Below are 17,484 nucleotides of genomic sequence, written 5' to 3'. Positions count from 1 at the left end.
CATACCAGGTAGGGAAAATAAGCTATGTAAAACAAAGGTCAATGCTGACATAGTAACAAGTGCTCTCATTTCCACTCTCCACAGCTTAATTAAGGCAATTTCCAACAGGGAAACGCCAGCCTCAGAAAGCCCTGTCAGCAGGAGGAGAAGAGAAAGCAAGCGAACAGGGCCTTGCTTATGCAGGAACTTGATAAGTTTGGGAGCAGGCAGACTCGCACCCATCCGCTTATCAGGAAATCAGACTTAGTCACCTAGGAGGTCCCTGTGGGTGTTGTCCTGGATGACCAGAAAAAATAGCTCCAATGGAGAAAGCTACACGCTTTTCCTCTCTTCCTGAAGGGCTGCTCCCCCCGAGGAGAGAAAACAACCCAAGACCGCCTCGTCCTCCAAACCAAACAGCCCCACACAGCCCGGCTTCCGCAGGACTTTCACCCGGGCCTGGCTGCTCGCCGGCCAACACCCGGGGGAGGGAGGGGGACAAGGGCACCTCTCGGCCCAACCAACCGCTTCGCCCCCAGCCCGAAGGAGGCGGCCCCCGGGGCCGGCCAGGACCCACCGCACCCAGGCCGGGCGGGGGTACCCCAGCCCCCGGCCCAACCCGCAGCGCAGGCCCAAGCCCGACCTCAAGGACCTCCCCGCTCACCCACACGGCGCCGCTCTCCCTCAGGGACCCCGTCCCACCGGGGGGAAGCGCGCAGAGCCGCGAGGCCGGACCCCGTCCCCGCCCGCCACCGAGGAGAAACCCGGCATTTACCTCAACCTCCCCGCACCGGGCGACGCTTTTACGCCCCTTTTGCGACGGCCGGAAAGAAGGTGGGGGGCGGCAGCGGCGCGCCCCGGGGGCGGGGCGGGGCGGAGAGGGGCGGGGCGGGGCGGCGCGAGGCCGCCGCGGGGACGGCGCGGGAGCGGCTGAGGTAAATGGGGGGGGGCGGGGGGCCCCGCACCGCGCACGGCCTCGCCTCCCCCCCCCCCCGGTTCCCGCTTCCCCCTTCGCCTCCCCGGTTCCCCCCTCAGCGGCCCCCCGGCCTCCCCTCGCCTCCCCGTCACCCCCTCGGCCACCCTCCGCTGTCCCGCGGACTCCTCGGTGTCGTCCCCGGCCTCCTCCTTCCGCACCCCCTGTCAGCCCTGACCGCCCTCACCGCTGACCCCCCGCCGACCCCAACGACCCGCCGGCCGCCCTGGGAGCCCCCAGCGCCCCTAGAGACCGCCGGTTACCTCAGGGGTCCCTTGCCTGACAGATCCCCGGTCACCCGCCCCCCTGCCAGCCCTAGTGACCACCCATCACTCTCCCTGCTGCTCCAGTAGCCCCTGGCCACCGTCCCCCAGGGCCCCCCATCGCTCCCAGTGGCCCCCTGCCACCATCCCCCGGGGCCCCCCATCGCTCCCAGTGATCCCCCTGCCCCAGGGACCCCCTCAGTCCTCTCACCTCCCTGCGCCCAGGCCCCTCACCCCCAGGGCTCCCCATTTCCCCCCCTCCATCTCCCCTTCCCTCCTGCCCAGCTGCTCCCCCAAACCTTCCCTCCACCCTGGTCCCCTTTCCCTCTCGCTGACCACCCTGAGCACCGCGTGCCTCCAGTCCCTCTCCGTGACCTTGCGGTAGCTTCGATGCCCCAGCCGTAACGTGGGAAACGTCTCCTATGCTCTGCTTCGAGTACTCATGTATTTTTAGCTGCTTTTCTCTGGTTAGACAGGTTGGACTGAGAGGTAGCGTACATTCGTCCTGGATACTGAGCTCCTCAGTCAGCTGTAGCGACAGGCCGGTATGGGGGTATGCCACACGTTTCTAAAACAGGCATTGGTACATCCTTATGTCACCACATCTTGTGCCTGGCTGCGTTTGGTTTGGTGCTGTGCCATTCTGCCGCTTCCCCAGCTGGGTCACAGGGGCTTCGCGAGGGCATAAAGATCCTCGCCTCAGCTCTCTGGAAGCTGACCCCCATATCCGAAAGCAATAGCAACTTTTAATAGCAACTTTTTTGGTGTCTGTACCGAGAAAACACTCAAAATGAGTTATCGTTCATTACCCTGCAGTGGGAACAACAAAGATGACACATTTCCTACTTTCTTCTAGTCCTTTGAGGATTAGCAACCTTTAACCGTTGTTATCAGTTTGACCCTGACAATAAGTTGCGCAAATGAACACCACGTTCAGTCCTTCTGACTCATCCCCATCCGACCTTGTGTTTACTTAGGAATGCACACGGGCGAATCGCTTCGTCTTTCTTCCTTCAACACAGTGTCTGTTGGAATATTTTGCTGGAGAAAAAAAGGAGTGTCCCTTAGCACGGCTTTATCTCTGCCCGCCTTGCTGAGAGAGCAGGGAAGAGGCAGGCTGACAGTCAGGGTATCAGCGTTAATTTAGAAATTTCCCTTTCCCACATGTACTTTCAACTATTTTTTCAGCATTGTCATCCTAGATAACTTTAACTTTCTGCCATTAATGGTCTTGGCCACCTTTCATTTTCATTTGTAGTTTCTATTCCGCGTGCTCAAGCATGTGCCGAATGCTGCTGCACACTTCCTGCATTTAAAGGAAAACCTCAGGGACTGTTAAAATCTCCTTTCCTTTTGAAATACTTCCTAGACTTCCTCTTGATAATGATTTGATAATGTCTATCGCAGGAAAGATCTGTGATACTCAATTTGGGGCTTAAAAACCCCCTTAGGACACAGAAGTGCCTACAGATCAGGATAAATGCGTAAGAAAATCATAGTCATATTGAAAAGAGAGGCTAGCCGTGGCCGTTATATAATCAGTTGGCAAAGGACCTTGTGAAAAAACAAGGAGGTTGAGTCTGGTTTCTCTCTCACTGTTGAAAACAATAGGACAGGATGAGGTGTTAATAATAATTTATTTCAGGACCTTCCAGCTGGCAAATTGCGAGGCAATTCCATCCTGCCTCCCGGTGATTCGAGATGCCTCCTTATGCGCCTGTGCTTGCCCAGACGCTCCACGTTCAGAGCCCCGTGAGTTGGCAGCGTGTGCCTGCAGCAGCGCGAAGTTTGGACGGCCTCGAGTAGACGGTGCCATAAATGTACACAGCGCTTTGCGCCGAACAAAGCCCGCGCTTGGTGCATACGGTCTGCCCGCGTAATAGCGTGAAAAAAGACTTGATTTCACTGAAGAAATTTAAACAGGAAGGAAGATGAAGGGAGGTGACAAGAATTCAGGGAAGATCTTGACAGAGCTAAGAAAGAGAATTTAGTGGGGCAAAAATTTACAAAACGGTTTTAAGCATAAGGGGGGTTTGTCAGGGGTCTGTGAAGGTAAGCGGACCAGAGCTGCAGTTTTCTGACAGAGCCCAAACCAGCTCTGATCCCCGTGCGTTGGGATGCACCAGCCTGCAGCTATATTCACAGGAAGAAGTCGTGTCTCACCAGAGCTCTCAGGTTGCAGCTGAAGCTACCACACTGCTCCTCACACCCGACCACAGGAAAACGATGATAATTTTGTGTCCGGGCCTTAGCTCTGGGCTCAGTGACAGCATCGGTTGCAGATGCCAAGTTTTGACCGATTGAGGGCTTCTCTGCAGCAGGGCTTGCTCCGGAGCGGACATTGCTGATGAGCTGCCTGCGTGGACACATTTAATACGTAATAAGAGCAATATTCAGGGGGGAAATTTGGAATAGCTGTTCTGCTTTACTAACATCGCCTTAGTCCAGGTAAATTAATCTGCATACGCACGCAAATACTCCCCAACAGGTGGAGAATCTGCGTTGCCTCTGAGCCTTCCCCCCGCGTAGCTTCCGTCCCACTGCACCCACGTGGCAGCGGCACCCCGAAGCCACGTCTGTCCAGCACCCGAACATTGCAAACGTCTGCGCAAGCTTACGAATATCGCCGGCTGTGGGAGCCGGCACAGGCAAAACGCAGGAACAACCACAAACCCACGGATGAAATGCAAAGAGTAAATTTATTTTCGTTACCTCGCCAACCGGGGGATGCCTGAAGCAGCACCCGGGCAGAGGCACGCAAGCGGGAACGCAGGCACCATGGCGCTCGGTCTGTGCTAGAGGATCACCAAACCTTCTGTTTTCCCCTGTTTATCAGGGATTTGCACAGGCGTAGTTTACCACTGTGCTTTGATCTTTCCCGTGTTCGACGCGGTGCCTCTAAGTCTATCACAGACCTATATTATCTAAACACAGATGTTCTACTTGTCCAACACACAAGCTCGTTTAGGACGAGAGGAAACGGCCTCAAGCTGCACCAGGGCAGGTTTAGGTTGGATATTAGGAAAAACTTCTTCACCGAGAGGGTGGTCAAGCACTGGCCCAGGCTGCCCAGGGAAGGGGTTGAGTCTCCATCCCTGGAGGCATTTAAAGAACGGATAGATGTGGTGCTCGAGGACATGGTATAGATGGACTTGGCAGTGATAGGTTAACGGTTGGACTGGATGATCTTAAAGGTCTTTTCCAACCTTGACGATTCTATGATTCTATGATTCTATGAAACAACAATTAGTAGGATACATGTGGGTTTTGACACCCCAGCTGCAAGTCACTTGCGCGTGTTTACAATCCTCCTCGCCAATCTCCCGTGATTTTCCCACACCAGCTAACAGGAGCGCAGCACGGGATCTCCTCTCTGACGGCTTCTCCGGTGTGTGAAAATGGCAGCTGCTCATGTGAAGAGAAGACCGGAGTCGTGGGATGTCTGATTAAATGCGGGTTGCTTCAGCACCTATCCTGCCACATACTGAGCACAGCACCGGCGTCACATTGGGATCCCCATCCACAATGAAACGGGAAGACTCCATGTTCTGTCCTCTTCCCTATGTGAAAGCAGTGATCGTAGGCACTTCCTTGCATTAAAACAGTTGCATTTATTTTTTTTCTTGAAAGCTTCTCGCTTCAAGTTAAATCTTGGTGTAGACTAGTCCTAGAAATCAGAAAGTCTTAAACCCCTGTTTTTCTGCATTTCTACCACCCCACCATACACAAGCTTCACTCCTTAAACCACTTGGAACACAGGAAAAACATGCGGTGCCAGGCCAAGGGTCCGTCTAATCCAATGCCCAGTCAGCAGAAGATGCTAAGAAGGAGAATAAATAATATAGAGTAAGAGTAAGATCAAGATGTAACCTCACATCTTGATTATTTTCCTTTATATCTCAAAGATTTACAGAAAAAAATGAAGCGAATGTGGAACTTCACCAGGAAGATGACTTTGGATTCCCCTTGAGGTGACATTTCTTTTGATGCCCTCGTTCTCAGGTATGTGGCATATTGGTTGGTTGGTTGGTTTGTTTTCAGGCAAAAATCTGTTAGCTCAGAAATACAGCTAAGGCACTATTAACATTTAAATGCTAAAGGAAAGGTAAAATTTCAGCATCGGACTGACTGCTTGAAGTTTTGAATTACACGCCCAGGCACATAACATCTATAACAGAGAATGCCATGCAAAATACGCATTTCTCTTCAAATTCCCAATTTACTTATACAAGAGATGGGACTGTGAAGTTATATTCACTACTGTTTTTACTGCTTTACAGTCTTAAAGTGAAAGTCAACATTAGAGGGTAAATGTTATACTTAGCTTAAAAATGAAAGCTTAAGGGAAAGAAAGCAAGCAACTTGAATTCCATCGCTCTGTTCTTACGCGCTGCATCTCCTGTTAGCGATCACCCTCACATCTTCGTCACCTTCATCTGCTACCTAACATCTTCCTTACAAGCAGCCGAACCTTTAGTTTTAGGAGGATGTAATTGTACGTTCTTTTCAAGGATTATCAGTTAAAGCTGGCTTTTGCTACCTCCCAGGAGAATGCCAGAGCTCATTTGCGCTTGTCTGAACCGCTAATATTCTAGGCTTAAAAGCAGCACAAACACAAGTCACCAGTTTCTGGTAAAGGAGCAGTTCTCATTATGCGTTGTTCTGCATTATGTGATGAATCTATCAGCCTGGCTTTCCGCAAGCTCTCCTAGACGTGCGTGCTGACGGAGGTCAGCGAAAAGATAGGACAAAGGTCACAAAAAGATGTGACCAAATACCTGCTGTGCGCAGTAAGTCCACGTCGGAAGAGTGCTGAGGTCTCCTAAGCGAGATGCAAAGGAGTTCATCAGCTCTGATCTGTTGCAAGATTCATCCACTTTTGTTTCAACTTCTTTTTTCCTCCCATGAGACTTTCTAGCCTTGGTGCTTCCTATCTCTTCCTTCCTTTTCTCTTTCTCTTTTCTTTCAGTTTCTCACACTCTAGGCAATGCCCACCTCCTAAAACCTCTCCGTGCTGCACTCCTTCCTAGTTTGTCTCAACATTATTTTGCTTTTCTCACATACTGTTTGATCTTTGCCCGGATGCCCTTGGACCTGTACTCTTCATTATTTGCTCTTCACCTTTGTCCCGTTTCATATTCCATTTACAGTCTCCAGTTTCAACTATGCTTAAACGCTTTCTGTACTCTTCTCACCGGCATAAATGTAAGGGAATGCCATCAGTAAAAACAGGGACAAGGATAGCCTAGAGAAGAGAAGGCTCAGGTGGGATCTCATCAATGTGGGAGGCTCAGGTGGGATCTCACCTCCCTACCTGAAAGGGGGGTGCAAAGAGGACGGAGCCGGGCTCTTTTCAGTGGTGCCCAGTGCCAGGACCAGAGGCAGCGGGCACACGCTGAAACACGGGAGGCTCCGTCTGAACATAAGAAAGCACTTTTTCACTGCGAGGGTGACTGAGCACTGGCACAGTTGCCCAGAGAGGTTGTAGTATCTCCATCCTTGGGAGATATTCAAAAGCTGTCCTGCACAACTGGTCCTGGGTGGCCCTGCTTGAGCAGGGGGTTGGACAAGATGACCTCCAGAGGTCCCTTCCCACCTCAGCCATTCTGCGATTCTGAAATCAGCTCTGCTTAACTTTGTCTTTGAAGCCGATGATAGAAAATTCCTTCCCTCTAGCAGCAAGAGTAGAGGAGTCACAATTCTTTCTGCGTGAGCTCACCACGGTGCACATTATTGCTCATAGAGAGCTGGAGGTAGAGGCACAGATTTGCTGTCAGGCTGGGACTTACGGAACCGGATAGCAGGAGCACAGAGCTGGCCGTTTCACTCCACCGTAAATGCACCTTTTCCTTCCACCTGTAAAAACATGGCAGCGGCTGAACTGCCACCAGGGAAAAGTAGCCCTTGAGCTCGAAGGTTGCGGCTGGTAGCACTCGGCTCTTCCTCACAGATATCCGTGAGCTTATCTAAGTGATGCTTGTAACAGCTGTGGAGTCACACAGCATGACAGGTAGTAAATGAGTGCAGATATTAAAGTAATTTTAGGTCATTTTCTCCACATTTGCCCAGTTGATTGTTAATGGAAGTTAGAGGCTCCACAACAGCCACCATCAGTTAAACTGTCACTACTGGGACACGTTCTCTGTCAGCCTCGCTAATTCTAACGTGGTGTTATGACACAAGGGCAAGAAGAAAATGGAGTCAGTTATTCACAGTGAGCCATTTGACCTTATTCTGGCAGCAACAAATGCCGAGACATGTAGTAAAGTGACACTGCTGGTTTCTTTTCTCATGCTCCCCCAAGAATTTCAGAATTAACATTTCCAGATGTTATTTCTGCTTATTTATGATTTTTTCTGTGCCATGAAGTCAAATGTTCACTTTGGGTTTGGAGGACAGGACTGAGAGCACTATCGAATTGAAGCGCTTGAAGCAGCTTGCCTCAAGAAAAGCAAAACCTTTGAAAAATCTTAATAAACCTTTGTATTTGATTCCTCACAGTGTTTGGAGTTGGAAGTCAGTACTGAAATGTGGTGGTTTCAGCAAGGCCTCTCTTTCTTGCCTGCGGCTTTGGTTGTGTGGTCAGCTGCATCTTTTGTGTTCTCATACATTACTGCAATCGCCCTACACCACGTCGACCCTTTGGTGCCCTACATCAGGTCAGTAACGTTCCTACGGCTGCCCTGTTAACTGTACCACAGTATTGCACTGGCCTCACTCCCGTGAGTTTTTCCCCAACTCCAAACTTTAAACAGCAGCTCTTCCCTAACAGCTCCAGTTCTGCAGTTACTTGCTGTTTATAGCTGTTTGTGTGTAACTCTATTTAAAGCTGTCTATTTTCATGCAAAAGTCTAACCTTTAAGCTGTGGCTTTGTGAACCTATCCTTAAAATGACGATGAACAAGAAAGCTGGGGGTGCATCTCCAGCCCTCTGTTCAGAGTGAAGTGCCTTCCTGTCACCGGGTTTGGTTGCACCAGTAAATCCGTACTATAATCTATATTCCCAACTGTATTGCATCAAGTCCGTACATGTCACCTTAGTTTTGGTCTTTCAGTTTTCCAGGTTCTTCATTTTTCCAGTTTTAATACTCTGTATTCACCTTTTATGGACTCAAGATCAATATAAAAGGAATAGTTATACCACGTATGTTCATTCCTTGGTCTAAGGGTAGCATGTCTTTACCATGTTTTTTTCAACAGCTCTAGAACGAGCACAGTATAGTTTGAGTAACGAAAAAGTCAGTGAAAAATATCTGGAAGGGGTTTTTTTGTGTTTTTTGGGGGGAGTTGGTGGGTCTTGTTGGGTTTTTGTTTTGTTTTAACAAACCTGTTTCTTATGGTTCCTTTGTAGACTGAAATAAGTACAGTTGTGTTGCAAGTATTTTTAGTATAGATAGATACATATCGCTCCATTTATCTCTTCCAGTGATACAGGGACAATACCACCTGAAAGATGCTTATTTGGGATCATGTTAAATATTTCAGCTTTCTTGGGTGAGTACAGAAAGCTGTCCTTGGTGAACCGCAAGCAGTTCTGGAATGCACACAGTTTTAAACAATTTAATTTCCTTCTTCGGATCATTAGACAGCCTGTAATTCTCAGTCAAAAACTAAATTCTAAGCAATCAATCTTAATCCTCTTAAGCAATTCAGAGGAAAGTGCATGTCAGGGACGTTATCCACAAAGCCAGCATGACAATTGCAGATTCCAGAAGGCCAAAATTGTGTTTAAAAAACCCCAACGGACTAGTAAAAGAAACAGAAATGCAGATTCAAGGCAGTCACCTTACTTGTGCTGCGATTATGGAGGGGGGAAAGACAACCTAGGATGTCTTTTCAAATGAAGGAGATCAGAAAAATCTAGTAAGTTGACTTGTTTACCATCATATGATTTCAGTTTTGGCTTCCAGATTCTCAGCTTTCCCATTTCAGTCTACCATAAGACAGTTTTTGTATTTTAAATAGTTGCCTCTGTCACTCAGCATCTTCCTAGTTAGAAAAGGACAGTCTACTCGTCAGCGGACAACCTTACTGTGTTTGGGTTCCTCGTTAACAGGTATGGCTACCATGTACGTCCGTTATAAACAAGTTTACGCTTTGAATCCAGAAAAATCCAAGATCATCAAGCTTAATAAGATTGGCCTTACACTAGGACTGATGAGCTGCTTTGGACTTTGCATTATTGCAAATTTCCAGGTTTGTGCTTTGCTTGCAATGTTCTGGAGCCGTCCGGAGTTGTGTGGGTGTTTGTCTACTGAGATACCGGATAAAATGGGGATTTTACTGAAAGCAAAACTTTTTGGGCCAAACCTGGTTTTTGTCAAATTCCCTACAGAAAACTCTTTAAAAAATTAAGGTTTTTGTTTATAATTTCTTACTTTTTTCTTATTTGCTTTATCCACTGTGACTTGTGAGCAGCCATTCATGAAATTTCAAAACATTAAAAACCCCACAAGTTTTGCAGAAAGCAAGCTCATCTTGGATCTCCTTACCGGAGATGTGAAAGCCCTAGCTCCAGATTAAAAGACCACAACTATATTGCATTTTGCCTCAGGAGAATCAGGTATCGAAGAGTCAAAAATCGTTAAAACTAGAAGTAAAGCCAACAAACCCACCCAACCCCACAAGAAGTCCAGCTCTGAAAAATCTGCCCTCTTAGGTATATTTTCCTTCAGACCCGCGCAATTTTTGAAAATACTGCAGCGTTAACCAGCTTTTGAATTTCTCCATCCCAGTGTCTCTGGTTTTTTTCCTCCCCAATACTTCCCACCCCGTCCCCCAAAAAACCTGGTATTCTCACGTATCGCACCATCAGCAGGGCCACATTCGACATCGTTGGCTGTGACCTGCGAGACGGTTGTCCAGTCGCCACCCGCATCCCGTTAGTGACCTGCTGGGTTGTTGGGGGAGCTGCAGTGGTGCCTTTAGCCACTAGAGGCTGCAGCGTCGCCTTGGTCTCCTGCTGGATTAGGGCCAGGGAAAAGCAAAGAGGAAAAGCTCCTGGAAAGCTCCACCTTTTTCCCTTCTGTTCCTCTGGAAAGCTCCACCTCTTTCCCTTCTTTTCGCCTGGAAAGCTCCACCTCTTTCCCTTCTTGTCCCCCGGAAAGCTCCACCTCTTTCCCTTCTGTTCCTCTGGAAAGCTCCACCTTTTTCCCTTCTGTTTCTCTGGAAAGCTCCACCTTTTTCCCTTCTGTTTCTCTGGAAAGCTCCACCTTTTTCCCTTCTTTTCCCCCGGAAAGCTCCACCTTTTTCCCTTCTTTTCCCCCGGAAAGCTCCACCTCTTTCCCTTCTTTTCCCCCGGAAAGCTCCACCTTTTTCCCTTCTGTTCCCCCGGAAAGCTCCACCTTTTTCCCTTCTGTTCCTCTGGAAAGCTCCACCTTTTTCCCTTCTGTTCCTCTGGAAAGCTCCACCTTTTTCCCTTCTGTTTCTCTGGAAAGCTCCACCTTTTTCCCTTCTTTTTTTCCCTGGAAAGCTCCACCTTTTTCCCTTCTTTTCCCCTGGAAAGCTCCACCTTTTTCCCTTCTTTTCCCCTGGAAAGCTCCACCTTTTTCCCTTCTTTTCCCCTGGAAAGCTCCACCTTTTTCCCTTCTTTTCCCCTGGAAAGCTCCACCTTTTTCCCTTCTTTTCCCCTGGAAAGCTCCACCTTTTTCCCTTCTTTTCCCCCGGAAAGCTCCACCTTTTTCCCTTCTTTTCCCCCGGAAAGCTCCACCTTTTTCCCTTCTGTTCCTCTGGAAAGCTCCACCTTTTTCCCTTCTGTTTCTCTGGAAAGCTCCACCTTTTTCCCTTCTTTTTTTCCCCTAGCACAGCTCTCCAAGTGCTTCAGCAGCCCCTGTCTTGGAGACCTCAGCACACTCATTTTGGGTTTGGTTTTTGTTTTTTTTTTGGAGGCCTCAATCTATTTACTGTTTTCAAGTCACTTTTTTTCTACCCAGAGGTCACAGCCTCCCCATCACCCCCACCAAGCAAAAGCCTCCCGGCTGTGTTCAACTCCATGATTTCCTTCCACCGCTGGTCAGGAGAGGGTATGTCTGCTTTCTGTAGATTTCAAGAGACTCAAAATACAGAAGGTGCATGTTAATTTGTTAACTAGTTTGTGTAACATTTAATCTTGAGCAAGATGAAAATTGGAAGTGATGTACCTGCATATCCGAGTGATGCTGAGGACTGGTTGGGGGTCACCCCAGAGGCAAAAGGAGCTAAAGCCCCCTGGAATCCACTAGGTCCTGAAGGCAACCGAAGGGTGAAAATAAACAAAGATGAACGAAGGGGATATGGGAACAGCCATCACGCAGAGAGCTCCAGACAGCTCTCACTGCTGGGAATCAAAGCAATGACGCAGGGTTTATCCTCATGGGAGATTTAATTCATGCTGTTCAGCCAGTAGTATTGCTTTATTCCAGCTGTGGCTATTGATTTCCTCTCATATAGGGCAAAGATTTCTCTCTCGTCACTGAAGAGCATGTGATTTTGGAGCACACACCTTTAAAACTTGGTTATTTCACTATTTAAATATAAATTCCCACCTCTGTTATACTGTGGATGCAGCACTTCAGATTCATTTGTGCGCATAAGGCGCACATGAGGATTGTGAGGAAAGGGTGACTCCAATTCCTGATCTTAATACTTCGCAAAACACACAGAGAGTCTCCTGCTCTAGGGCATAAAAGATCACCTACACGACTGGAGGGCAGGGAGGCTGCCAGGCCCCGCGTTGCGCAGTTGGCAAGATGACGCGTTTTAGTTTCTGTCTTCAGGTACTGTGCTTAGCCAGGGATGAGAGGCAAGGACTGAACACCACGTGATTTTTCAGGGCATAGATTTTAAGTTGGGTGGTTTTTCTTGGAATAACTTCTAGTTTTAATGATTGATTCTCCTATAGTTTTAAGTCAAGAAGCTTGATTCAACCTTGTTCCCTCTGAGTATTCAAAGATACTAATTTGACAAACAAGGTTTATTCAAACTAGAGTAATTCAGAAAAGCGCTAAACCTCGTTATTTTTAATCCCATTTTGGGTACTAAAACAGTGTCGTGTTTATCCTGTATCACACTGTCTTTCATAGAAGTCCAGATTGCTGGGATAGAAATGCTCAGGAGAGAGCCTGCTGTCACTCTCATCGCCTGGGGATTCCTTTGTCCAGTTTCTGTAGTACTGTCCCCATTATGGCTAACGAGAACAGCTCCTATAAATTCCTGTAGTTAAGGTACAGCTGTGACCTGTAACTTAGCCACAAGAATTAACAAAAGCAGCAATACAGAGGGCTGGCAGGTGCTGGCCTCCCCCTGACTCTTTATGGGGTTTCCAAGAAAAATCTCCTACGTACTAGCACGTTCCAGAACGGCTTAGCTTGGGATGTGAGAAGGCAACTGAGTGGGTGGAGTGCCAAAGGTTTACAGAAGAAAATTGTCCTCAGAGTTTAAAATGAAAGCAGGTTCAGTACAAGCAGTGCTTTCTTTCCCTAGAAATGTATTCTGTACTACATACACGTGGTTGGAGCCTGCCTGACGTTCGGAGTAGGGGCCATTTATATGCTGGTTCAGACCGTCCTGTCCTACCTGATGCAGCCAGAAGTTCACAGCAAAGACATCTTTTGGATCCGTCTGACTATGCTACTCTGGTGTTGTTCAAGCATTGTGAGCAGTATCCTTTTGCTGTGCAGCGTCACCGTGAAACAGAGCAGCCTTCGCAAAGGACAGTATTTGCATCTACAGTAATTTAACGTACCCTACTGTGCCACAGAAGGCCTGTCGCCTGTACACGTACAGCTCCTATCGTGCTATCTGTTCGCGTTCGTATTGCAGCCTGGCAACCCCAGGAAAAAGGGAACCATCAGGTTAAGCCGACAAGTAAGTCACTGGATAATAAAAAAAAGTGAGAGGGATGGGTACCGCCCTTTCTCCTCTCCTTTCCTTCTGCACACCAGAGACTGAAAATGGCAAAATAAGAGTTTATTGCAAAGAGGCCCGACTGTAGATTCTGAAAGATGGGGAAAAAGGGAAGTGCACTTAAGAGGTGGGTGGTTTTAATGGGGGGGAAAAAGCCAGGTAAGAAATAAAAGTGTCTGTTCCCTGGTGACAGGAATGCTGCAGCGAGTTTTATAGTTGGATACAACTAAAAGAGAAGTACAGAATGTAGCGTAAGAGAAAATACTACGGGCTTAACCATGCGCAGCAGCGCTGTGCTGGGCCAGCTGGCTCCCAGAGCAGGTTCGAAGTGCTGGCATTTGTCAGCGGGACAATTCTGGAGCATATTGCCAAGGCTGAGTCAGAAGAGACGTTTGACCTCTGATCTCCTCCCCTGCCCCTGCTACAGTTCAAAAGACAAGACATTTCTGAGCGGCGTTCCCTACAGCCTTCCCTCCACTCTGGAATCCGTCATCTCCCTTAACTTTGAATTCTGAGCGCTGGAAGCAGCTGTGGGTTTTACGGAAATATGGGCAAACCCATCCTTCTGGATGAAGAGAGGCCTTTCTCCTTCCAGAGGCACGTAACCACCAGGAAGCTGAACCACAGCAGTTCCTCTGCTCACCCCAATGGACCTAAACACTGCATTTTGAAAATTATGACTCAGTTTTCTGTCAAACAGGATGATAACACGAAAGCTTTCAAATTTACATTCCAAAGACATGAGTGCGAAAATCATTGCCTAAACGCTGTCCTTTCTGCAGCTGAATCAAGGCCACCGATTTAATCCCCACCAATTCCACTTATTTCCAGGCTGGCAGCCAAAACCAACACTAAACCATACGCCCCATTTCCCAGCGACGGAGCATCTCGCTGAGCTCCCATTCCTGCTCCTGCAAGATTATAGCCTCTGTACTAGTCAGATGAGAGGCGATAGTCGGGGCATGGGCTGGTTGTCTCTAAAGAAGCGAGAAGGACCCTTACCTGCTGAGGAGGCTTGACACAGAGCAAGGAATTCATCTGCGAGACCTGGAGAACTGCAGTCCCTAGCAGAAATTTCTGGTGCTAGCAAAGAAGAAGATTTTCAGCTTTGAACAGTTAGGAGCCAAACAGAGGGGAAGACTAAAATGGAACAACGTGATCTGCTGCAAGTTACGAGCCTTTACCGTTGCCAAAAAACCCACAAGGCCAACATCTATAGAGGTTTTTAAACTGGCGTGGTCTAACCAAAATTAGAGGGAAGTAAAGACAGCTGTGGAAATAGTGATACATACAGAGAGACGTAGGGAAGGGGAAGAAAAGGGAAAATGTCAGAGTATTTTCTAAATTAACAGTTCGTAATGTAATAAGGGAAAGATGGTAACAGGCAGAAGTCTACGGCCATAGGTGAAATGCTTGCAGCTGGTACTGGAGGACAGAAGGAAACCTAAAAACGCTCCCAATCCTCTGCTGGAGTGACACAGCAGAATCGCCAACACAGAAAGAGCAAAGCTGTTAATTACCCGCTCTGTAACGAGGGGAGGATGGGAGCCAGTTATTTTTGTATCACGATGATTAAATTCTCTCCATTGCAGTAGTAACTCAGGCAGGTAACCAACAGCTGCTGTACATTTTGATTAGCAGGGAACTGGGTATCTTGCATTCAGATCAGTAACCAGGGCTCCCTGGACCACTCGCATCCATTTTTTAATGAGCTCTGGAAGTCTGGGTTTTCAAAGACATGATTGTGCCAGGAAGTTCAGCCTTGTTCACCACCAAAATTAATCTTTCGCATCAGGAGGCTCTTGACGTTTAATCTCATTAACGGCTGATGGAGTTAATATCTTAATCGTATGAAAATCACATCTTCTATAACTCAATGCTCCAAGTTTCATTTATAAAGGCAGTAGCGCTGATGTAGCGTACCTTCCCTCTGTGAGATGTTAAAAACGTGACATCTCAGTCACTCCAGAAATAACCCAGGTCTCCGATCAAATGAGGAATCGTTGTCCTGCGGGGTTTTCCCTTGGCTGCTCTACCAAAGCAGTTATAAAACCCCAAGTGAACCAAGAGGGAACCAAGAAAGCGAATAATCCTCTCCGTTGCAAATGACAGGGTATTCCAACCTCTAACCCACGTATCAAGAATTCAAAGTGGCTGGGAAGTTGAAAAGCAATCGGAGAAGGAGGTCCAGACACTGTTAGCCTGGAGAACACCACTCAACAAATAATCCAAGATGCTAAGGAAGCATTCACGTTTGATCATAGTCCAAGTGCTTCCGTAAGGACGCTGTGTTTGATCAAGGAGGTATGACAAGATGCAGCACACGGAGAACAGAGGTCATTGATTTAGATTAGAATTAACCGTTTCACGCGACAGTAACCAGTCAGTGGGAACACGCTACAAGTGGAGGGAATGACACTCGCTCCGCGTCACCGCTACTGGTCATTACGCTGCGGGGAGCTTGTGGAAAACGCAGAGGTCTCCTTACAGCCTCAGCCTGACACAATCCAGAGCCGAGTCTGCAACTTGCTCGTTCTCTGTCTTGATTCTTCCTTAACATATTTCTTTACAGTGTTTGTTTCCTCCGTTGTCCTATACAGTGGCCTGTACGGGACGAATCTGGTGCAGAAGTTGCACTGGGACCCACAGGAAAAAGTAAGTGATTGAGCAGAGAAAATTAACAGAGAACAAGGAACAGCTACTTTATTTGCAGGGACAAATGCATCTGGGCACTGACTGCAGTTGTGTACTGGGGACAGGAGAGCACAGGAGAGCGTTCCCAGTTGAGCCAGTATGCGGCTACTTGCTGAAGTGCTGCTCCAAGCAAAACAGTTGCAGCTTCAAGCATTATTTTAAATTCATTTCACTCACGGGCAGTCGTTGGACGGCCTCAAGGAGCTGTCGGACTACCAGCCCGTCTGGTCCGTGCTGGTCAGCGACTCCCGGAACCGTAACTAACGCACCCCACGTGCTGGTTGCAGAGAAGCGGAGTTCCTGGCCGCTGCCGGGTGGGGGTCTGGTGGAGTCAGGGGGAGAAAAAGGCCAAAGGAGACAAGTGATAGAGCTGCCATCGACGTGATAAGTGCTGGGCAGCGAGGGGTCCCAAGTGGGGCGCAGGAAGGGCGTGTGGGTCTGAGCGGCTCTGCCCGGCTCCCCGGCCCTCGTCCCCTGCAGGCACTGCGGGGGGTGGCATTACGCAGGCTGGGTTTGAGGGCCATGCCCACCCCTCCCTTTATTTAAAGCATAAGGAGCCTCCCAGTTGCTTACAGCCCGGGGACGGCCTTGAACCTTACTTTTGTGAAGCGGTGGTGCTGCTGTCAGGCCAAGCTCCCGACTGAGCCGTCGGGCTTCGCAGGTGGGTACTGAATTCCCAGTGGGGGCCAGCCCAGCTGGGCGGAGCAGGCGTTTTCCTGGTCATCCTCACTCTGCTGCCGAGTCCAGCACTTCACCGTTAGAGACTCCAGATACACCAAGAAATTTTGCTCTCCAAAGGGAATAGCTGCGGATGCGGGATGTCGTATGCGCAAGCCATCTTTGTGCCGTTGCAGGTTCAAGAGGAGCTTTTCACACCGATTTTTTTTCCCCCCCTCTCTCTGTTGCCCAGGGCTACACAGCTCACATCATCAGCACCGTCTCAGAGTGGTCACTGGCATTCTCCTTCCTCAGCTTCTTCCTCACCTATATCCGTGACTTTCAGGTAAAATGGAGTTAACGTTAAGTGCTCTGCTTCTCCACGCTCTAAGCGGACGCAAGCCTTGTGTCCCTGAGGCTGGAAGGGCTGCAGCGGGAGCAGCCCTAAGCGGTCCGCTCTTCCTCAGCGGGATCCGCCCCTGCCGCGTGAGCACGTCAGGGCAGCTGTAACCAGCTTGGCTCCCCAGATCCGTCACGCTGACGGGGGAAGTTTGCTGTAGGACTGCAAGGCAAACGGTGGGAGTCGGTCCAGGAGAACAGCTTGGGAGTCAGGCTTGGAGTTCCGGAGCCGATCTGCATTTTGGTTTCCATCTGACTGCCGACGTTGCCCATGCCGAGACGGTGACAAGCCTGCTAACTTGCATTTTCTTTCCTTTTTCCTATACAGAAAATTTCCCTGCGCGCGGTCGTCAGCTTGCATGGACAAACCCTTTATAACTCACCGCAGAGCTTTGTCACCGATGAGCAGACGCTGCTGACAGCAGGGAGCATCTAATGAAGGTGAAGAGAACACGTTCTCAGCATAACTCAGGAATTTAGTAGCAATAACAGTTGATATTTCTAAGCATTTATTTTATATAAAAAAAATGTACGAAGTGATTGTATTGCACTTGACGTAAAGGGCTTTGCTATTAACCCACGCAGCAATGCAAATGTTATCAGTATTGTAAACAAGCCTGGAACATTTCTGCACAT

General features: G+C 48.7%; 2 protein-coding genes across 7 annotated transcripts in view; one reads left to right on the top strand and one right to left on the bottom strand.

Moving 5' to 3' along the window:
- Positions 1–790, bottom strand: part of CEPT1 (choline/ethanolamine phosphotransferase 1) — a 31,522-nt gene extending 30,732 nt beyond the window's left edge. For 3 of the 4 annotated variants that reach the window (XM_082330011.1, XM_082330009.1, XM_082330008.1), the window contains exon 1: positions 755–790. The gene's annotated coding sequence lies outside the window, so the exon portion shown is untranslated. Of the gene's footprint in view, positions 1–643; positions 732–754 lie in introns of those variants that run through there. The other variant, XM_082330010.1, reaches the window with a different exon arrangement.
- A 78-nt stretch (positions 791–868) lies between these two features.
- Positions 869–17,484, top strand: DRAM2 (DNA damage regulated autophagy modulator 2). 3 transcript variants are annotated; one of them, XM_082330228.1, is made up of 10 exons: positions 869–914; positions 2,861–3,035; positions 5,121–5,217; positions 7,717–7,874; positions 8,642–8,709; positions 9,272–9,411; positions 12,676–12,853; positions 15,671–15,753; positions 16,703–16,795; positions 17,177–17,484. In XM_082330228.1, the coding sequence occupies exons 4-10, from the start codon at positions 7,744–7,746 to the stop codon at positions 17,282–17,284; spliced, it is 801 nt and encodes a 266-aa protein (XP_082186354.1). In that variant the 5' UTR covers positions 869–914; positions 2,861–3,035; positions 5,121–5,217; positions 7,717–7,743; the 3' UTR covers positions 17,285–17,484. The 3 variants fall into 3 exon arrangements, with proteins under 3 accessions (XP_082186354.1, XP_082186352.1, XP_082186353.1); XM_082330226.1 differs by having other exon boundaries at positions 2,861–5,217; XM_082330227.1 differs by lacking the exon at positions 2,861–3,035 and having other exon boundaries at positions 877–914.

The sequence above is a fragment of the Platalea leucorodia genome, assembly GCF_965183815.1.
Source record: "Platalea leucorodia genome assembly, chromosome: 19".
NCBI classification, from domain to species: Eukaryota; Metazoa; Chordata; class Aves; order Pelecaniformes; family Threskiornithidae; genus Platalea; species Platalea leucorodia.
This window is presented reverse-complemented; position numbering and strand designations above follow the sequence as displayed.